This window comes from Prunus dulcis, chromosome 6 (genome assembly GCF_902201215.1).
Source record: "Prunus dulcis chromosome 6, ALMONDv2, whole genome shotgun sequence".
NCBI classification, from domain to species: Eukaryota; Viridiplantae; Streptophyta; class Magnoliopsida; order Rosales; family Rosaceae; genus Prunus; species Prunus dulcis.
The window spans coordinates 17,567,200-17,590,848 of NC_047655.1; the positions used below are offsets into that span (position 1 = coordinate 17,567,200).

Consider the following 23,649-nt stretch of genomic DNA (forward strand, 5'->3'; position numbering starts at 1 on the left):
TTTCTCAGTGTAAGTTGATTGATGCACCAAAATTCCATTAGCATTGTGCTCAATCTGCAAGCCAAGACAATATTTTGTCTTTCCAAGGTCTTTCATCTCAAACTCACGTTTGAGATAATCAGCAGTCTTTTGAAGCTCTTCAGAAGTTCCAATTAGATTCATGTCGTTGACATATACTGCCACTATCGCAAATCCAGACTCTGATTTCTTAATAAACACACATGGGCAAATAGGATCATTTTTGTATCCTTCCTTCAGTAAATACTTACTGAGACGATTGTACCACATTCGTCCAGATTGTTTTAGCCCATATAATGATCTTCTCAATTTAACTGAGAACATGTCCCGTGGTTTATTTCTGGCTGCTTCAGGCAACCTGAATCCTTCCGGAACTTTCATGTATATATCTGTATCCAATTCTCCATACAAATATGCGGTAATGACATCCATGAGTCTCATTTCAAGTTTTTCTGAAACCGCCAAACTTATTAGGTAACGGAATGTAATTGTGTCCATTACTGGAGAGTACGTTTCCACATAATCAATTCCAGGCCTTTGTGAAAAACCTTTCGCAACGAGTCGCGCTTTATACCTTGAGATCTCATTTTTCTCATTGCGCTTTCTTGTAAATACCCACTTGTAACCTACAGGGTTCACATTGGGTGGAGTTGGAATAATATGTCCAAAAAACTCCTTTTTTCCAAAGAATTTAATTCTGCCTGGATTGCATCCTTCCACTTAGGCCAATCTTGCCTCTGTGTACATTCATTAATAGAGCACGGTTCAATATCATCATATTTTATGATTTCAGCAGCCACTGAGAATGCAAATATATCATCGATGATCATCTCATTTCTACTCCACAATTCATCAATGGACGTATAATTTATGGAGATTTCTTGACTTTCAGGTACGGTTGCCACTCCAGGGGCACTTGTCTCACCAATGACGTTTTCCTTGTCAAGAAGTACCTGTCCCTCTTTGGGGGCATTTGAATTATGAATTGTGGGCTCTCTATTTATTTCATTTGGATTCATTTTGTCCATCAACTTCCTCTTTCGAGGAACTGAATCCTTTGAGCCTAGTGGTCTGCCACGCTTTAGGCGTGCAGCAGATGAACCATTTGCTGGCACATTGCTTTGTCCATTATGGACATCAATCCGTGCGGGTGCATTTGTAGCTGGGATATGAGATTTTGTCACCTTTGCTGCATCATTAAATGCATCTGGCATCTGATTTGCAATACTTTGGAGGTGAACGATCCTTCTCTCTTCGTTTTCGCATTGAGCAGTATGAGGATCGAGATGAGACAATGTGGATACATTCCATGATAATTCATGTCGTTTTTCAGGAATGAGTTTGCCTTGTTCTTTAGACACAGATTTTTCTCCCCTAATGGTGGGAAGATTGTCTCATCAAAATCACAATCCGCAAATCGTGCGGAAAAAATATCACCCGTCAGGGGTTCCAAGTATTTGATGATAGATGGTGAATCAAAACCAACATAAATTCCCAATCTGCGTTGAGGGCCCATCTTAGTACGTTGCGGTGGTGCAATGGGCACATATACCGCACACCCAAAAATTCTTAAATGTGAAATGTTTGGTTGATTTCCCAATACGAGTTGTATTGGAGAACATTGATTGTTGGCAACGGGCCTCAATCGCACAAGTGATGCTGCATGTAAAATGGCATATCCCCAAGCAGAAATTGGCAACTTTGTTTTCATTAGCAAAGTGCGTGCTATCAATTGAAGGCGTTTAATTAAAGCTTCTGCCAAGCCATTTTGAGTATGCACATGGGGAACATGATGTTCAATATCAATGCCTAGTGACATGCAGTAGTCATCAAAAGTTTGAGATGTAAATTCACCAGCATTATCGATTCTGATTGACTTAATGGGATAATCTGGGAATTGGGCTCGTAATTTAATTATCTGAGCCAAAAGCCTAGCAAATGCCATATTCCGAGTAGATAAAAGACAAACATGTGACCATCGGGTAGATTCGTCCACCAAGACCATAAAGTACCGAAATGGTCCACATGGGGGATGAATAGGTCCACAAATGTCCCCTTGAATTCTCTGCAAAAATGATGGAGACTCAACATCAACCTTTGGTTGTGATGGTCTGATCACCAACTTCCCTTGTGAACAAGCTCGGCAAAAGATGTCACTTGATAACATAATGTGTTTAGTCAATAAGGGATGTCCTTTAGAGTTGGTGATGATCTTACGCATCATGGTGGATCCAGGATGACCCAACCTGTCATGCCAAAGCTTAAAAGCATTTGAGCCAGTGGACTCTTGGTCCATGATACTATGTGCCTCAATTGTCCGTATGGTTGTGTAATACAACCCTGATGAGAGCTCACAAAGCTTCTCCAGTATGCGCTTTTGGGTATCACTGGAGGTAATACAAAGATATTCCATGTTTTCCTCTTTCTTTGTTTCAACATGGTAGCCATTCAAACGTATATCTTTGAAACTCAATAGATTCCTTCTGGAGTTAGATGAATACAAAGCATCTGGAATGGACAGTATTGTTCCATTTGGTAACATAATTTGGGCTCTTCCTGAACCTTCAATCAGATTTGCAGGACCTGATATGGTTGTTACCTTTGCTTTTGTAAGCATTAATTTTGAGAAATACTTCCGATCTTGAAGGATCGTATGAGTAGTCGCGCTGTCTGCGAGACAAATATCTTTGCCATAGCCTTTGTTTTGAGGGCATCCATAATTTACATCCATGCCACCAAATAAGTAAAATAAGCTGAAATCAATAAAGAAGACAACATTACCACTTTTATTGGATTGAAATTTAAACAACACTTCAGTTAATACAAATAGTACAGTTAATACAAATAGTACAGTAAAGAATTTAATCTAATTCGGACTCATAACCTTCATTCCCTCTTTTAGTAACAAAATCAGAAACATCTAGATGCGTCTTGTTTTGCTGACGTGATATTTCTGATGAGCCATCTATGGTTGGCGGAGCATGATCAATGTAATTTATCTCCACTTTCCTATTCTTAAGTGAAGCTTGATAGAGATCCGCCAAATGCCTGGGCGTACGACATGTGCGCACCCAATGTCCCTTTGCACCACATCTGTGACAAGGGCTTTCAACATTTCTAGGCACATGGCTCATCTGTGCCTTTCCCTTATTACGGGAGGCATTTTTGCCGTTCGTGGATGGACCACTCCTTGGACCTAAACCCTCTGAACGAGCACCACGATTTTTTCTATTTCCTTGCCCGTGGCCACGCTTGCCCCATCGCCCACGTTTGTGGATATTACCACGAGATGAAGTGGCATTCACTTCCTGAGATGCAGCATTTATTTCAGGAAGTGGCGCTGAGACCGTTGGGCGAGATTGGTGATTCTTTAATAATAGCTCATTATTCTGCTCAGCTAACAAGAGGCAAGATACAAGTTCAGAGTACTTCTTGAAACTGCTATGTCTGTATTGCTGTTGAAGGAGGACATTTGAAGCATGAAAAGTGCTCATAGTTTTTTCGAGCATATCCTCCTCAGATATATTTTCCCCACATAGCCTCATTAATGAGGTAATTCTGTGCATAGCAGAGTTATACTCGGACACTGACTTGTAATCTTGAAATCTCAAGTGGGTCCATTCGTATCTAGCTCTTGGAAGAGTCATCGTCTTCTGGTGATCGTATCTTTCACCTAGAGCTTTCCACAGAACCAACGGTTCATCAACCACCACATATTCGCTTTTCAGCGCTTCATGGATGGGGCGGCGAAGAAAGATCATGGCCTTCGCATTCTCTTCAGGCGAAGCATCATTCTCATCTACAATTGTTTGTCCGAGGCCATTGGCTCGTAGATGAATTTTGGCATCCAGGACCCATGATAAAAAGTTGTCCCCGGAAAGGTCCAAGGCAGCAAACTCCAGTTTTGCCAAATTTGCCATCCAAAACTTTAGGCTCGAGATCTGGGACATTAAGCCACTTATTAATAGGAATTTCAGGCCCTCATTATTCAGGTATATTAATTGATGATAAAAATAAAGTGCTATGAATTTGCTGGTATGGACGATAAACCCGCACCATACCTAAAATAAAATTAAATGTGCGGTAAAGTAAATTCATAAAGTAAATTGCTTGCTGTATGGATGTTAATTCCGCACCATACTTTAAATAAAATTAAATGTGCCGTAAAGTAAATTCATAAAGTAAATTGCTTGCTGTATGGACGTTAATTCCGCACCATACTTTAAATAAAAGTAAATATGCGGTAAAGTAAATTCATAAAATATGATGGTTAATTCAACATCATACTTTTAATAAAAGTAAATGTGCGCTAAAGTAAATTCATAAAGTATGAGAGTTAATTCCACATCATACTTTTAATAAAAATAAATGTGTGGTAAAGTAAATTCATAAAGTATGAGGGTTAATTCCACATCATACCTTAAGTAAGAGTAAATGTGCTTGTATGAGCACTAATTCTGCTCCGTACTTTTTAAATAAAAGTAAAGGCAGTTGTGTGGGCGATAAACCCGCGCCACACCTTTAAATAAATATTGCTATATGGGTAATAAACCTACACCATACTATTAATAAAATAAATGTGGGGATAAAAACCTCCACCTAATATATATGAAGTGCATAATATATCATATATTGTGGGCAATATAACTGCGCCACTATTCAAGATATAATAGATGGGTTTTAAGATCACACCATCATTTTATTACAATAATTTGTATTACAACGCGATGGGTAAAAAATTACACCACCATAAAATAACAGGACTGATTAAACAACATAGAAATTACAAATTACGTTACAAAGAAGTAAATTAAACAAGCATGGATTAAACAACATAGAAATTGTGAGAACACAAAAAAGAAAGTTTGCATGTCGTTGTAGTAGTAAAGTGAGAGTAGACATATGACAGAGAGGAGATAGAGAAATAACCACATAGTGTTGAGTTGAAAAATTTCAGAAATAAAAGGAGAGACTATCGTGCTGATAACGTGTTATAAAATAACCTGAGATATGTGGTAGATTTTGAGCTGAACGTAAAGTAGACGAGACTCAGTATTTAACGAGGTTCGGCTATGCCTACGTCCTCGGAGAACAGCAGCAGTAACCTTTTCACTAAAAAATAATAGAGCTACAATAGTGTTTACAATATGTGTGGCTCACTGAATTTTCTCTCTGCTCACTTACCCTCTTCTTTCCTCTTCTCCTTTCCTTTTCCTCTTCTCTCTCTTCCGTTTCCCTTTTTTTTTTTTTTTCATTCTCCCTTTGGTCACTCAACAAAGGTATTTATAGGCTAAATTATGGATGCCCGTGAATGAACAGTTACTACCAAAGTCTCTAAATGAATAGTTAGTGGGCTCCACACAAAGACTTTTACAACAACAATTATATTAATTTTGCAACAAATAGTCTTATTATATAGATATCATCTTAATAAGCTGTTTATATTGGGTGTTGATTTTCCCACTCTCTTTGTCAACTTACACTCCTTTTTGTTTTTCAATATTTTTTTATTATAACAAAAAAAGGAGTGTAAGTGAACAAAAAAAGAGTGGGAACATACAATTTTCAACAAAAGGAGTGTAAGTGGACAAAAAAAAAGTGGGAAAATCAGTTCCCTTTATATTATCCCGTTAATTTAATAGCAAACAATCCCAAATAATCTTGATACGACATAAATAAAGCATCAATATTGTGTAGATATTGTGGATTTGTTACACTAACAACGCCATTTGAGAACTTTGTTATAATGACGATGCTATTTGAACCTATTTTCCGAAGAAAAGTTGAAGCGTAACTAGCTGGATATAGTTAATGAGAGGGAAGTTCACGGTAGGCCAACACGTCTCAGGACCACAGTACTCTTCGATGTTTAGTCCACATGTGCCATCTACTTGTTATCTGTGAATAAAACAAATGTAAAGAAACTCAAACCAATATAGGCTAAATATTTGGTGGGGAAGATCTAATATTAGCCCAAATAAATATTGGACCTTAAAATTTATGCCCAATATATATAGCATCAAGACCCGTGAAGCCCAAATTGACTGGTGTGAATAATTGAATTCAATTAACCACCAAAGCCTTAGATAATTCATTCATTAAAATATAAATAGATGGAAGAAGATTAAAGTTATTATGTAGTGAGAGAGGGACTTGTAACTTAAGTCGTTATGAGTATTTATTCAGGTAATAAGTTTAATTTTCCCTGTCTCGATATCACTGGTATGATGGCACCAACTAAGATTAGTAAGGCTGCTTTTCTTATGCCTAATATCTACACAAATTATGTTCTGACTATTGATATCAAATATGAACTGGGCATGCCAAAAAGAGTTCATAAACAAGTCCTCGTCACTTAAGGAAGTGGGCGGGCCCAAAAAAGCCCAAAAACCTTTTATTCGTGCCTAGGGAGGCTCTTAGGATAAAAAGGCTGACCATGCCCGTTAACATTCATGTGGTTGGGCTGTAAGAGCAACTCCAGTAATGAGCTGAGCCCAAGGCTGAGGGAGGGAAAAAAAAAAAAAAAAACTCGTTCTAGCGGTGAGCCCAAGCCCAGGCTGGGAGTGGGTCCCACTAAGTCAGCGCGACGCAACCCCCACCAGGCAAAAGCCACGTGTCACGCCCCCAACGCTCCGATTTGCTTATCCGAATCCAATCCAACGACTGGCATTTTTTGGGCAATAAAATTATGAAAAAAAAATCAAATTTTTTTTTTAAAAATTCTGATTTTTTTTTTCTTCTATAAATACCTATCAATACCCTTCACTTTCAACACAAATCGTCATACATTTTATTATACTTATACTATTATTCACTTGTTACTCAACATTTTCCTCTTTTTCACCTTGTATTTTTATTTCTTATTTTGATGGCTTCTTCTATCGAAACCGGAGAGGCTTGGAGCACCATGGAAGATGTTTCCTTGTGTGAGGCTTGGCTCCAAATTTGTCATTGTCCCGTGTCCGGCAATGAGATGAAATTTTTTCATATGTGGAAAAAAAATTCATGCCGAATTTTGTGAAAAAATTCTGGGGTTTACTGGTATGGAGATGACATTATCTAGTAGGTGGAAAATTCTCAACAAAGAGTTGGGAAAATGGAGAGATGCCTTGGCAAAAGCGATGGACAACTATAGAAGCGGGGAAAATCGTACTAACGAGGTAAGTATTTTATAATTTTTGTTTTATTAAGTTTAATCTCCTAATATATATATTTTGTTAATATTTATTGCATTTTCAATATTTTGTTAATATTTCTTGCATTTTCAATATTTTGTTAATATTTCTTGCATTTTCAATATTTTGTTAATATTTCTTGCATTTAAATATTTTGTTCATATTTCTTGCATTTTAAAAATTTTGTTCATATTTCTTGCATTTTAAATATTTTGTTCATATTTCTTGCATTTTCAATATTTTGTTAATATTTCTTGCATTTTCAATATGTTGTTAATATTTCTTGCATTCCCACTTGTTTCTTAATTTTCTTGCACTTCTAATTTATTTGTAAGGTTAATTGCATTTTCATTATTTTTTTTTTTGTTACTTGCATATCCAATATATTTTAAATATTTATTGCATTTCCATTTTTTTGTTAAATAGATGATTCAAGCACAAATGTGGTTTGGTGCAACCGGGGGTGGCAAAAAAAGTTTCAACCATCATGAATGTTGGGAGGTGGTGAAATATTGCAAACGCTTCATAATTATTCCGACGGGCCCCGCCGTTGTGTTAAACGAGACGCTACTCCGTGATTCAATGACATCGGATTCACCTCTCGATTCCCCTATGAGTCAAGACTCACCCATCGAAAAGGAGCCGAGGCCCATTGGCCGAAAGGCCGCGAAGGCAAAGAAGGCGGGTAATTCAAGCAATAATAATTCAAAGTTTTTGGAGGAAATTGCAAGGCAAAACGGCATAAGAATTGAAATGGAGCAAAAACGCCAAGATAACGAGTTGGCCCTTCAAGCTGAGTATGCACGAGAAAGGGAGTATTTGAGCAAAAAAGATATGGACAAGACGGATCGGGAAACCATGGCGATGGATACAAGTCATATGTCCCCTGAAACAAAACAATTTTGGAAGCTAGAACGAAGGGATGTTATGAGAAGAAGACTTTTTCGGGATGATGGGCCTAGCAACACGGATTGGTTAAATGATGGAAACCATTAAATTAGTTAGCATACCTTTTATGTATTTGTATTTTTCATGTTTTCTATTAAAGTTGTTGTAATTCATGTATTTTATTTTAGTAGTAGTAATTCTTAATGACTTGTATTGGATTTCTTTATTTAATAAACAAAGCATTCAATAAAATACCTTTTTATTCAACATATTCCATACTTCAAACAAAACAAAATTAAAATAAAAAAAACTACAAACAAGGCACAATAATAATAACAAACCACAACCAAACCATAATAAATAAAAAAAACAACACAACCTAACCATAACTAAATAAAACATAACCAAAGCATCTATGCTCCATCATTCATCTTCATTGCCTTTCACCGCCCATAGATGCTCCATCAAGTGAACTTGACGCATTTCATGAATATCCGAAGATTGCATCTCTGTATATCGATCTATCATTCGGGTCATCAAATGACCATCCCTCACCAACGGTTTCGGCTCAAACGGTTCTCCACTTGGCCCCATGGGCCTTTCATAAATCCGTGTCAAGGCCGTGTTCATTGGATCCGGTTCGTAGACCTCTAAAGCATCATAATCGTGCTCATCCTCCACAATCATATTATGGAGGATGATGCAAGTCATCATAATGCTTCTGAGGATCTCCTCATCAAACATATGGGCCGCACCTCGAATAATCAACCACCGAGCTTGAAGGATGCCAAAACACCTTTCGACATCTTTCATGTATCCTTCTTGATAGGTAGCAAATAATTTTTGCTTCTGGGATCGGGGATTCGGAATGGATTTGACAAAAGTGGTCCACCTCGGGTAGATGCCGTCAACTAGATAATACCCCGTCTGGTACACTGTATTGTTGACTTGATAGGTGATATTGGGGCCCTGGCCTCTCAATACATCGTTGAAGACCGGGGATTGACCCAGCACGTTGAGGTCATTTTGGGATCCTGCAACTCCAAAGAAGGCATGCCAAACCCATGTGCCGAAGCCAGCAACGGCTTCAAGGATGATACTTTTTTGGCCTTTTCTATTTCCGTAATCACCTTGCCAGGCAGTTGGGCAATTCTTCCATTGCCAGTGCATGCAGTCAATGCTACCAATCATTCCTGGAAATCCTCGAGCTTCGGCTTTTTGTAGAAGCCGTTGGAGGTCCCTGGGAGTAGGTCTACGCAGGTAGTCCCTAGTGTACAGAGTTTCAACTGCTTGACAAAATCTTACCAAAGCCTCCAACGTAGTGGACTTCCCCATCCGGGCAATCTCATCCACCTGATCAGCAGATGCTCCATACGCCAACATTCGTATAACAGCTGTAAGCTTTTGCTCCGGAAGAAGCCCCAAAACCCCAGCAGCATCACACTTTTGAACAAAGTATGCATCATAATTGCAAATATCATGCATGACTTTATTGAACAAATGGGGTTGCATTCTAAATAGCCTTCGAAAATCAACATCAGAGTACAAAGAAGTTGGGATAAAATAATCTTCCAAAAGATTCTTACCCCGAGAATGCCTATGTCTTTCCACATTCCGGCGGCGGCCGACTTGTGAACCACGGCGGCGACCTTGGTTCTCTTCATCTTGCAAAGCCACTGCTATGACAACTTGTTCATCGACTTGTCTCTGCAACTCATTGATTTCATCTGCTCTACGGTTTCTCTCATTTGTTTCTCGCTCTTGCCTCTCCAAGCATCTCCTAAAATCTTCCATTGAGAATGAATGGAGTATGAATTCTAAACTATGAGAAATGAAAATATAGAAAGATGTGGTGTGAGAGGTATGAGCTGAGCCTCTGGTTTTATAGAAAATTTTGGCAAGATAGACATGCCACGTGGCTTGATTTGATTGGATGAAAATCTTATCTGAAATTTGAAATTCATCCGAAATTTGAACCCTAATTTGTACGAAATTTGAATTTTGAACCCAAATTTATCTGAATTTTGAATTTTGAAATTCATTCGAAATTTGAACCCAAAAATTTATCTGAAATTTGAATTTTGAAATTCATCCGAAATTTGAACCCAAAAATCTTATTCGGAAATTTTATCCGATTATGAATAATCTTGACACGTAGGTACCCGGAAATCTTATCCGAAAATATTATCCAAATTAATTATTGTGGTAAAAAAATTTGTGAAAAAAAAAAATGAATAGTAATTGCCCTTAGCCATAGCAATGGGTGGAAACACAAAATACTATTTGAAAGGGCAACCACTATTCACGTGAATAGTAGCTGCCCTAGCTCCCCCCATTGCCATGACTAAGGGCAAATGAGTGGAGTTGCTCTAAGGGCAGCGCGTGGATCATATATATCGTAATGCGTGCTAGCACTTATGTGCTTCGCGCAGAAATCCACGTGCCGCTCCATTAAAAGACCATTAAACCTATGAATATTCCGCTGATAAATGATTCCCTAAAATAAAGAGACACATGTCAGTCTGTGACTGACCAACGTCATCAACGAGTCCTTTGTGAATGACCCACAGGGTGTCACATTCAATTTAAACATCTATTTTTTTATTTATTAAATATTGATAAACTTAAAACATTTCATAGACCGTGATAGAAATCAAATCTCACATCATCAATTGTTATAATAAAATTTTGGCACACCTAACATTTCAAACAAGTTTTGAGCACCTTCACTAGTTAAGTTTGGTGTGCATGAATAACTAATTCAATAAAAGGTATTTTTCACTTGTGATTGAGAAATTTGAGCAAATGAAACAAAACTGATGAATATTGTTGCAGGTTTTACTCTAAAATTAATTGACAATGAGTGGAGTAGTCCAGCTCTTATAAGCCTTGATGCAGCACGCATCACTCATAATTTATTGTTTCAGTTTGAAAGGCATAAGATGCATAATTAATGTTCTAGGAATTTATTTTAGGCAAATATTTTTATTTTCCTATTTCAATTAAAATTTGGAATTTGGTTTAGAAAGTAAGCTTGTTTTCCTATTTCAGCTAGGGTTTGGAGTTTGGTTTGTTTTCCCTAAGTATAAAAGTCATCTTATAGCTAATTGTAAGACAGTTTTTGACGTTGAATATTAGACTTAGAGAATTCTCTCTATTTTCCTATCAACTTTGTATTCCGCTGGAATCAACAAGGCATAGAACCCCTTTGTTCTTGGTTATTCTCATATAGAGAATAAGCAAGGATTGAAGGTTTATTGTTTTCTTTTGTATTCTTCATCATTCTTGCTATCACGTGCTGCGTCAAACCTTTACATAATTTCTTAACTTTACGATGTAAGACAATTCTTTACATGCCCACATGTTTTTACCATTGCGCTTACTCTTACATGCATCAAAGCATATTTAAATTTGGTGGCAATATTGATTTTGTCACACCATTGGAGATAGATGTTCTTAGCTTGGAGTCATGTCTGGTGTCACAATCTTTAAGGTGTCACCAGTACCCACTTGAACTAGTTGTCCATAAAAAATAAAATTGATTTTGGTGCGTATATATATAATATAGAAACAAAATTGTTGGGAGGATCTTACAAACAAAGTCACTCATAAAATCCAAGAGAGCTGTCATGTTAAAAAAAAGAAAAAAAAGAAGAAGAAGCAAATGAAGTTTAAAAATTCACTAGTGGAAAGGCTTTCGCAGGAAGCATGGGAATGGGTTGACACCTAAAACCCAGCACTGGCTTATTATATTTAGTCTTGAAAGCAACAAAAACAATGAACTACTTTCAATTCCCATTTGCCTAATCTTTTTAAAAATACTAATTTACCACACATTATATACTTAAAATTTACGCTTTTAAGTTGAATAAGCATTATTTGCATTATTGGGCAACCATGAGCCAATTGGAGGGCTACGGACCCCTATAAGAAGTAGATTACAAAAAAGGAAAAAAAAGAAAGAAAGAAGAAGACGAGACGAATTGGCTTTTGGTCAAAAAGGAAAAAAAAAAACGTAAAAGAACATACTTACTTTTGGTGAAGAAGGGAAAAAACTCATCAATAGAACCAATTGATTTCCTTCTTTTTAAAATTCTTTTGTAATTCTTGTTTAAATAAGAAAATAAAATATGTTTAAAGACTTTTTAAAGCCCACAAAATGCAAGCTTAAGCACGTTGTTTAAAACCCATGAATTGCAGTCCAGTTTTCTCCTTCTTCTTTTTTCTCCTGGTCCAAGACTTCAAAAAAAATAAAATAAAAAATTTGCCGTGCACTGCACAGCGCAACAAACTTTCGTTAAGTCATTTTGTCAAACACGTGGAGTGCACCACTACCAGTTGAACAAATGGGCAATTTGAAGGACCTATAATGATTTGTTCCGACGAAGGGAGGTGCATAGATCCGCCACTGTCAGTATGGTGTCTTTTTTTGCTAAGAATTTCTTGCCACACCAAGCTCTTAGTAGCTAGCTGATTTCTTAGGCCTTCTCCAACTCATGAGGGGAATTTTCTCCCTCCAAAAAGTAACTATTTGGGTTTTGCCCGGACTCAAATCGTTTTTTTTCCCAACCCTTTGGACTCAAATTTTAAGTCCGCAACTTTATTAAATTGTTTAAGAATGGTTTAAGTCTTTTTTTTTTTTTTTTTTAAATGGAAAACTTTTCTTCATTTAATCTTTTTAAATAGAGTAATGCTAGGCTCATCACATTTTTATACCACATTGTGTACCATCTCTCTAAATAAAGGTGGAGCCCACCAATATAATGGGGCCCACCTCTATTAGAGAGGTGGTACACAATGTGGTATGAAAAATGTGGTAAGCCTAACATTTTCCTTTTAAATAACGTCATAATTTAATTTTTTGAACAATTTGACCTAAAAAAAATTGAAATTCCACAAATATAATTTTATTCCAAAAGAAAACACACAACATTAAAAAAAAAAAACACACACACACACAATATAATTGAAACACAAAAAGAGGATTGAAACAATTGTTGACCTCATTCACCATCTCCAAAGCTCCTCCAAAGGTGATCAATCAAATCATGTCGGAGACTCTGATGCATATGTGGAGATATAAGTCCATTATGACGAATCATGTAATCAGAGAGAGTCTGCCTATCTTGGTGGTACTCGTATGTAATGCTTGGCTCTAGCTCATATTGTCTTGCTCTGGCCCGCCTAGGTCGTTGTGGACACATATCCTCATCATCAGATTTCTCTTCAACATATTCGTACTCATCCTCCATAATCATGTTGTGCAAAATTATACACGTCATTATGATTGAGTGGAGGTTATCCTTGCACCACATACATGCAGGGCCCCGAACAATAGCCCATCGAGCCTGTAGTATTCCAAATGCTCTTTCAACATCCTTCCTGTATGCTTCTTGCATTTGTGCAAAAAGCCTCTTCTTTGGTTATCAGGAGAAGAGATGGTTTTCACCAAAGTAGCCCAATGGGGGTAGATCCCATCTGCCAAATAGTGGCCCAAATGGTATTGATTTCCATTGACAATATATTCAACATGAGGAGCCACTCCATGTACCACATCATTGAACAATGGAGAATGAACTAAAATGTTGATATCATTGTTGGATCTAACAGCTCCAAAAAAGGCATGCCATATCCATGTGTCATACGAGGCCACGACCTCTAGCACAATAGTGGTTTTTTTTTTTTTTTGTGACCGGTAAACTGGCCTATCCAAGAAGATGGGCAGTTCTTCTATTCCCAGTGCATACAGTCAAGACTTCCTAACATGCCTGGGAAGCATCAAAGGCTTGCTTGGTTCAATAGCTTGTAAAGGTTAGCTGGATTTGGAGACCTGAGGTACCATTGTCCATACACGGCTTCAACAGGGTAACAAAACTTACAGAGTGATTCAAGAGATGTGCTTTCACCCAATCTATAGTGCTTGTCGGTCGCGTTAGTTGAGCATCCCCATGCGAGCATACGAAAGACAGCAATTAAATTTTGCTCAGGGGATAGCCCTTGTCGACCTAGCCCATCATTTTTCTGGCGAAAGTATGGCTCATGGTTGACAACATTATTCAAGATGCGTTAGGCCAGCACACAAAGGCAGTAGCGCGGGCCCCAATCTATTTTTTGATGCACATGGGATTTCCCAGTTGTAGGTGGGCTCCACTGAATAGTTTTGTGTCCATGCAATACTTGGATTGCTATTTGGGTACAAGTTTGGATTTTCCCAAATTTTGGCCCTTTCATTTTCTTGGGTTGGAAAAGGTTTTGGGCTAAAATTTGAGATATTTTGAGTTTAGCCTCATGGATTAGAGATGGCCTTAAGAGGCCTAAAGAGCCCCCATGGAAAGGCCTATTTTTATGTCTCTGTCTTCAAGTCTATGTGGTGACCATTCTATGTGGTTAATGTTTGATGGCTACAGGCCAATCATTGAATGAACACCATTTCAATTGGAGAACCTTTTCTGCATCCAAAATTGATTCATGCACTTGGTGAGGTGGGAATTGGTTCAGTTATATTTTCTTATAGATTGGAAGATGTTTCCCTCTTTTCGACTGAGGCGGCCGACAGAAGGAATTTTTGGTCCTTCTTCTTTTGAGTGCGGGGCGTGCCACCACCAAGTCTGAATTTAGGCTTGAATGGAATGTGAATAGATGGATGTGTTGCGCTTCTAACTTCTAATCAAACGGTTGATCGGCCAAGCAAGGAACCTCCTTTTGGCCTAGGTTCTTTCACTTCTTCGGGCTCGAGGATGGTTAGGTTTCGTACGGATGTTTTGTGATTTTTAGGCTTTAAGTGAAAAACGTGCAATTAAGCTAAATGTGCATTTAAATGTAAAGACAAGAATTAAAGTACGATAAAATAAATCAAAGTAATAAATAAAGCAAGAATGAAATAAAAGCAATAAGAACGATAAAAACAATAAACTTGAAATTAAACTTAATAAAAGTGCGATGACAATGAAAAATAAAGCAATTTAAATAAATTTGAATTTAAATGACAAGAAAATATAAATTGAACAAGAATTTAAATGACAAGAAAAATATAAACTTTCACTAGAAAAAGGAAGAACTCACTACACTAGGTGCTTGAAAAGTAAAATCCTAAGTCTAAGAAAAGACAAGTGTGAGACGAAAAATAGGTTTGTGTGTCTGATGATGTGTGTCTGATGTCTTCATTTGGTGAAGTTTATATAGGGCATCTGTTGGCCCATGGGCTGGCCATTGAATGGCCAAATGTCAACTCTTTTGAAAATCTTTCCTTTCGAAGCCCCTAAATCCGTGGGATTGCATTGATTGAAATATTCTGACATGCTTGATTCTTCCTTGCTTTGGAACATTCAGAGTTATTATCAAACTCCTTGATTTCTTTCTTTGTGAGGCTTTCGTCACGTGTATATAATTCTCTCGGAAATCCTGGGCTTGAATCGATGGCTTAGGCTTAGACCTCCGAGCTCTCTTAAGTGGCCAACTGCAAACCCTTCAGCCCAATTTGCAGACCACCCAGCCGCAACATTCCAGCAGCTCTCGACCCTGGGTTTGGTGAATTTTCACCATCCCCAAACAGATGTTTTTCAACTTGAATATGTATGTGCATTGAAAATTGGGATCATAATGTGCTCTCCCCTAGGGTTTTGCTTTAATTTTAATTTTAATATAATTGTATCCCAACAAATTGATCAAGTGCATATGACTATTGGTATGCCAAAGTTGAGTTACAAATGACTACAGTTAGTTTTGTTACTATTGGTATTCTGAAATAACACTATTATAAAGATATCATCTCGATATGTTGTTGATATTATCTCGTTATTTTGATAGCAAACAATCTCAAATAATCTTGATATGACATAAATAAAGCATCAATATACAATAATATACCCTCTATAACTCTCAAGTGGAAGAGATCAAAGACCAATAGGCCAGGGTGTTATTTGGTGGGGATGATCCAATATTAGCCCAAACAAATATTGGACCTTAAAATGTATGCCCAATATATACATCAAGACCCGTCAGGCCCCAATTGAGTGGTGGGAATAATTGAATTAACCACAAAGCCAAATATATTCATTCACTAACAGTGCATTTGGATGAGTGAATTTAAAAGTACAAAAGAATTCATAAATGACTGAATTTAAAATGACGGAAATTAATGTTTTAGAATTTGTAAAGTTGCTTTTTCGGGTGACAGATTTAAAATACGGAATTTAACTTTTATTTGTTAAGTTATCTTTTTTTTAAAACTGAATCTTTCTTGAAATTTTAGAAATGATGACTTTTAGTTAGAATTTAAAGTTGGTATTTATGACCTTCAAATTCCATGTTCTTTCCCACGCGAAATTTCTAAATTTTTATTTCTTTTATCCAAACACGGGAATTGGTTAACGCCAATTTAGAAATTCTGACTTTTGTCAATATCCCAAGTTTATTTCCCTCATCCAAACGCACTGTAAAAATAAATAGATGGAAGAAAACCAAAGTTATTATGTACTGAGAGAGAGGCTTGTAACTCAAGTGGTTTAGATCATTTATTCAGGTACTAGGTTCAATTTTCCCTATCCCAATATTGCTGGTATAAAAAAAAAAATATTATCTATTGATGATAACACCAACTAAGATTAGCAAGGCTGCTTGGCTTGTAATTATGCCTAATATCTACACAAATGATATTCTTACTGTTGATATTAAATATGAACTGGGCATGCCAAAAAGAGTCCAAAAACAAGTCCTTGTTACTTAAGGCAGTGAGCAGGCCCAGAAGCCCAAAAAAGCCTCAAAAACCTCTTATTCGCACATAGGGAGGCTCTTAAGATAAAAAGGTCGACCATGCCCATTGAAATTCATCTGATTGGGTTGTAAGGACATCGTGTGGATCATGTCGACGGCAACGTGCACTAGTGCTTGTGTGGTTTGCCTAGATGCTCATGTGCTGCTCCATTAAAAGACAATTAACCCTTTAAATATTCTATCGACAAATGATTCTAAAAAATGGAGAGACATATTTCAGTCTGCGACTGACCAACCACCCAGAGTGTAACACCCCGTTCAAAAAATCACTGTTTAATTGATTATTTATTGTTAAATTATATTTTTGCTCTTGCGTGTAGGGGTACTTTAATCACTTTTTGTTCGGAAAGGAATTTGGGGAATGGAGCGGCACCGTTGCATAGAGCTCGACAATACGAGTTCGTAAATAGGCAGCATGTTCAATTCGGAGTTAAAAGAAGAAGTTATGATCTACGGAAGTGCAGTGGCACAATCATAATTTTTGCAAAGTCAAAATTTTAAAAGCTGGCAGCTATCTCTCTCCCGCTCCGCGTGACGCTAAACTTTGGCACGTGATTGCGTTGCCATCCGACGACCATTTTAGGTGAAATTGGTCCCAAAAGTTTTGGATCGACGTCCTCTATCTAACCCACCCATTTTCCGAGCTCAAAAACCCAAGGAATTTCAGTTGGAAAGGCTGGAAGTGTCAGCGATTTTCGAAGCTTCCGACGCCACTTTCGGCGACTCCGGCCACCGTTTCCGTCGATCGAGGTATGAAACTTCATCTACTCTTCGTGTTCTATCTGTTTATATAAGTGGTTTGGATCGATTTTGGAGTTTTGGAAGTCAATCAAAATACCCATATAGGGCCGAAGGTTTGGCCATGATTTCATCTAGCTCCGGTCACTTTTTGGCCGTGGTCCGAGACCAAAAGTTGTTTCCCTTGTTGGTCTAAACGTTTGGGAAATAATTATGTTTGTTGTGTAGGTTATATAACAATAATTTGTACATTTTTATTATCTTTCTCATAGATTTTTGCTATGTTCTTGAGTAAGATTAGCCCATTTTTACTTAATTTTGTGTTTTACCAAGTTTCAAGAGTAAAGATGGAAAAGGAAGCAAAAGGAGCAATTTTGGGATTGAAATATAATGTGAAATCCTTGGAGCAGAATTTCCTGTGCAGATAAGTCAACTTGATAGAATATACTGTACTTCCTTAGAGCGAACCAAATTTTGAGCCTTATATCGTTGGAAAGATAAGGATGTTAGATTTTTGTAGAATTTTACGGTTCATGATTCGGACGTGTTTGGAGAGAGTAGTGGCCATTTTAGTACAGACAGTTTGGGCAAAATGTGTTATGCGGGTTTTGCAAAATAATCCTTTTGAAGTCCAATTTCTGTCAATTGCATTTGGGAAGCGTCTATAAGGATGTGGAGTTATCTTCTAAGGTCTGATCCTATATTTAGTAGGATTTTGGATGCCAACTCGTCAAAGACAATTGAAGCCAAACTAGGAAAGCATAGTTACCAAGTCAAAAGAGGATTTGTTCCTTATTTAAAGAAGACCAGAAAATAGGTTTCTCTTATCCTGGAGTTGAAGGAGAGAGCCAAAGAGCCGCTGCCATCATCAAGTTCTCGAGCATCATCACAATCCATAAGTTATATTTTATTTTTCAAGTTATATTTTATGTTTTCTAGTTTTTCAATTATGTTTTCTTTGAACATGAGTAACTAAATTATTCTCTTGGGTGAGGATGACGCCCAACATGGATAGTTATGATTTCTAATGTTATTTAATGGATTCTGAGTTTCTTTTAGATGAATGTTTAATCACTATTTTAATTGTTGCTATTTGTTTAAGTTCTTTGATTGATCACCTTAGGTCTTTGCATCTAGTAAATTGGAAGATAAATTTGAGGCAGAACTAACAATATAATTCAATTTGCTTCTTCTGATTAAGTGTGGTGAATTACATTATTGCTTGATGAAGAATAATGGTTTGCTTGGTTCTCTCATTTTCTAGAACGTAATGAATCCAACTTGTTCAATTTATGCCTTAACCAGGATAGATTGCAGGATTGGATATATGATCTTTGTCTGAACTAGAAAAGAATCTCACACTTAAGGAAAACTACGGTTTGAGTGCCTGAAAAGGAGTTAGATATGGGAATTATCATATAAAAAATCGAAAGAATCTGTTGAATGCATTGAAATCTCACTTGGATTGCTTGTGGTTGATTCTGAAACGCTAGACCTTCATCATTGTTTTTCAACCTTCAAATTCAACCTTTTTATTCTCAATAGTTTTTATTTCTTGTTTGTTTCACAAACTTTCACAACAACAATCTCTACAAGTTCACTTGCGTATCAGTTAGATTTAATTTAGTTATTCAAATATTAGATTAATTTGGAATCCTCGTGGGAACGATACTTGGACTTGTCAAACGCTATACTACATCATTCTTGTGCACTTGCAAGGACAGACCTGCAGGTAGATTTTTGGATTTTAAGTCAGTTTCAAGGGAAGCTATGCCGATTTTCCGGTCGAAGTGAAGCCCTAAAGTTGTTCTGGAAATAGGGCAAGAAGGGTATTTTAGTAGTTTGGGCCGACACATGCCTGGCATCGGATAGGTAGAGTGTTTGTCACAGATTCTAAGGGGGAATTATGGGTAGGTCCTTTCACAAAGGGTGCCACGTCATCAATGAGTCCTCTGCGTCTGACCCAGAGGGTGTCACATTCAATTTAAACATCTATTTTTCTTATTAAATATTGATAAACTCAAAACGTTTCATAGACATTAACAGAAATCAAATCCCACATCTATTTTTCTTATTAAGTGCCTGTTTGGCATTGATTATTTGAGCTAAAAAGTGATTTATGATAAAGTTTTTGAAGTTTACCCTGTTTGGTAAAAGACGAGATAATCACTTATGGGAGAAAATAGTTGTCTATGACCATGATTTTGGAAAGCAAATCAAGGGCTGATTTTATTTCAGCTTTCGCGCAAAGCAAAACACGGAACCGGTGGTGTTTAATGAATTCTAATGAAGTGCCTAGAATATCCTTGTTAACTTTCATAATTGACATGATATATCCCTCATTTTCTTCAGGACTAGCACGTTCCAATATTCTTCATCTTCTTCCCACATAGACCATTTCACAACTTTTCAAAAGTGAAAACCTCTCAGACCTTAGTTTCTTAACTTCCTTAAATCCTCCAATAAACATTTTGATAAAGCAACCCATTCCAACTCCTCCCATTTTCATTGACAAAGCATTATTGCACACAACAAATTTAAATCTTTGAATAATTTGATAGAGCAATAGAGGGTTTTTCATCCCTAAACTTCAATCAGCCAAAGAGAGGCATAACTCTCTCTATCTACCATGAAGTCAAAGCACTAGGTGGAGAGTGGATTATTTTTGGATGCTATAGTCAGCTAGGGTGCGGCCATCCTGGAGCTTTTGGGGAGCAAAGATCAACCTCTACTGGTCTGGCAGAATACTCTCCTTGTATTGGATCTTGGCTTTGACATTGTAGACTGTGTGGGAGCTTTTTAGAGTGTTGATTTTTAAGATCAAGGTGGATCTGTCTATGGGAGGGTGGGTCGGGTGAGAGTGGGAGGGAGAGGGGTGCATAGAGGGTCTGTTCTACTTTTTTTTAAATGTTATTGTTTTAAGGTATCTCTCAACAAAATTATTTAATAAAAGATTTGTATAATTGAAAGTGAGAATGTTTTGGCAAAAATAAAAGTGAGCTTGGTTTTTTTTTTTGAAAAAAAAAATCAACAAACACTGAAATAACAAAAATAATTTCAACTTCGTATCCTTTTTAGTCATTATACAAAGTTCACAGCACTTTCACACAAAAATTTACCAAACACTTAGAAATTAATTGTTGTACCAATATCACTTTGTACAAAAAGTTTACCGAACACCAAACAGCTTTCTTTCACAGCTGATTTATCTCAGAACAAATCTGACAGTGATTATTTTTACAGCACAACAATGCCAAACTAGCCCTAAATATTGATAAACTCAAAACGTTTCATAAACATTAATAGAAATCAAATCTCACACCATCAATTGTTATAATAAAATTTTGGCCCACCTAACATTTCAAACAAGATTTGAGCACCTTCACTGGTTAAGTTTGTGTGTATGAATAACTAATTTAATAAATCAAATGAACAACGTAGAACTATCCTTCAAGCATAGTTGTATAAGTCAAGCATTCATTTTTCTTCTTCAGTTTGTCAATCAATTCAAAGATCTTCTAGCCACCCTCTTGGGTGTTAAAGATATCTTTCCTACAATGGGAGACTACACATGATGCAATTTGAATTATGTGCTAAATTTTGAGCTTTATATATGGGGAACTTAAATGTGGGTGTCTATAAAAAGTATTTTTCACTTGTGATTGAGAAATTTGAGTAAATAAAACAAGACTAATGAATATTATTGCATGTTTTACCTCAATATCAATTTACATTGAGAGGAGCAGTCCAACTCCTTTTAAGTCCATACAAAATTTGTTAACTTTTCACTATGCGATAATTCTTCGCATCCTCACATTTTTTTTACCGTAGCACTTGCTTTTACATGCATCACAGCATATTTAAATTTGGTGATGGTATGGCTTTTGTCACACCATTGAAGGTAGATGTTCTTAGCTTGGAGTCATGTCTTGGGATCAGTGTTATGGGAACAAATATTTCGGCTTCCAATCACAAGGCGACACGTAGACAAGAAGAATATCTCCTAGGTCAATTAATTGAGCCCATTTATTTGGCAAATTAATTGATACTAAAAATAGAGATATTATCTTAAATATGAGATATTATCTTTATTTAAAAGATAATATCACCAATTTAGGATATTATCTTAATTTGGAGATATCATCATCAATTAGTGATTTGATCCCAATCAAATCCTTAATTGCTTAAATCTCTACAATTTAGGGAAATAATATCTTCCTTCCAAATAAGAAGATATTCTTTGAAAAACTCTAGATACCTAGAGCCTCATAAATACATGGCTACATTTAACACACAAGTTAATCTGAAACTCAACTCGAAAACCCTACTCTCACTCTCTCTCTCTCTCTCTCTCTCTCTCTCTCTCTCTTTTTTGCCATTTCCCCTCTCTCCATAGAAAAAAATCCGTACCCTTTTTTAGCTATTGTTACTCAGAGATTCAATCAAACTAATTTAGGCATCGAAAGGCCAACACCCCCCCTGGTGTGGTCTTTTACTCTTGCTTGATATTATCTTTTACTCTTAGGCATCAAAGGGCCAAGGTTAGACAGTTTCAACTTGGTGACCTTGTACTTAGAAAGACTTTCATTACTAAGCGAAGACAAGGATTGAAATAGATGAAACCTAATTAGGAAGACCCTTATGTGATCAGCCAGTCCGAGGGATATACACTTGACACCATGGAAGAGAATGAGATTTCAAGACAATGGAATGCATGCCACCTCTACAGATATTACCCTTGAAGCTTCTTCCAATCGGCTCAAGTTCTTAGCAAACGACTGAGCCATGCCCAATTCTGAAGAGGAAAAGCAACTACTGGAAATTCTAGGTTATTTATCCAATTATTTCCAATTCAAATAGAGCAATGTAATCATGCAAGCATCAATACAAGTTCAGTTTTTCGTTTAAAAGAAGTGTGCAGTTATCTATGATGTGTCCTCAGAGAGACGCATGTCAAGCATACCATCGCCCATAAGCCGTGTCCTCAGGGAGACGTAGGGCAGAAATTATGTAGCGTCCTTAGGGAGACACAGGTCAAGCAGACCATCGCCTATAAGTCGCGTCTTCAAGGAGACGTTGGGCGAGAACTATAAAGCGTTCTAAGGGAGACGCATGTCAAATAGATCATCGCCCATAAGCCGCGTCCTCAGGCAGAAGCAGGGATAAAACTATGTAGCGTTTTGAAGGAAAAAGCAGAAGAGCACCCTTTAAGTAAGTGGTGGGTAAATATTCGAGCATCCTAAGAGAGATGTAAAATCAAGGAACCAGTAGGTTGCTTAAGCAGTTTACAAGATACGATGCAAATTGAAGTTAAAGAAATAACTGAAATTTCCATAGCAAAGTTACCAACCAGCCAAGTTCAACCAAAAGAAGATGGTCAAACATGACCAATTATTGCAAACAAGAAAGCAGATTACAAAAAAACTTGAAAAGATAAAGGAGTCTTCATCTACTCCAAATTTCCGGCAGGAGACCCCTTGTCAGAAACCTCTTCGACAACAATCTGATCAGCTATGCCTACAGCAGCTCCAGCCGCCTGCTCCATGACATCTGCGACCATTTCTTCAGCCACGCCCTCCTCGGCCCCCTTCTCCTTGGTGTCATTGTTCTCATCTACAGTCTTATTAGTCGCCTGCTTTTCAGCTTCCTCTATATCCACAGCGTTAATCTACTCACGTCGAGAAGGAAGCAAGTCAATGCAGAGCGCCTTGAGATCTGCATCTGTAATGGAATTGCAAGGAGTGGCACCACTTGTGCAGTCCAAGTACCCCAGCTTGTATGCATCGACGACAACCTCAAACTTGGACCGCTCAGCAACCTCATCGTAGTCGTCAAACGCAGGGATAAAACTATGAAGCATCTCAAGGCGAAAGTAAGCCTTTTTTGGACTATACATAGTGGCAGCAGAAGAGTTGAGTTCACTATCCTTCTTAGCAAGGGAACACTTTAGCTTATGCATATTCTTCTTTAGTTCAAACATCTTCTTTTCATAATAGATTTGCTCGGCCAAGAGCTTGCCAGTTAGATCAACATTCTTCTTCTCTAACTCGCTAAGCTG

At 37.2% G+C, this 23,649-nt stretch overlaps 2 protein-coding genes across 2 annotated transcripts; both read right to left on the reverse strand.

Moving 5' to 3' along the window:
• Positions 1–8,756: 8,756 nt before the first annotated feature.
• On the reverse strand, positions 8,757–9,464 carry LOC117629852 (the record flags this gene model as incomplete). The annotated part of the gene is made up of 2 exons (XM_034362492.1): positions 8,757–9,115; positions 9,212–9,464. Coding segments are annotated over 2 exons (612 nt in total), but the record flags the coding sequence as incomplete, so codon positions are not given.
• A 3,620-nt stretch (positions 9,465–13,084) lies between these two features.
• LOC117630384 lies at positions 13,085–13,480 on the reverse strand. The gene has a single exon (XM_034363119.1). The coding sequence runs from the start codon at positions 13,478–13,480 to the stop codon at positions 13,085–13,087; it is 396 nt and encodes a 131-aa protein (XP_034219010.1).
• Positions 13,481–23,649: the final 10,169 nt, after the last annotated feature.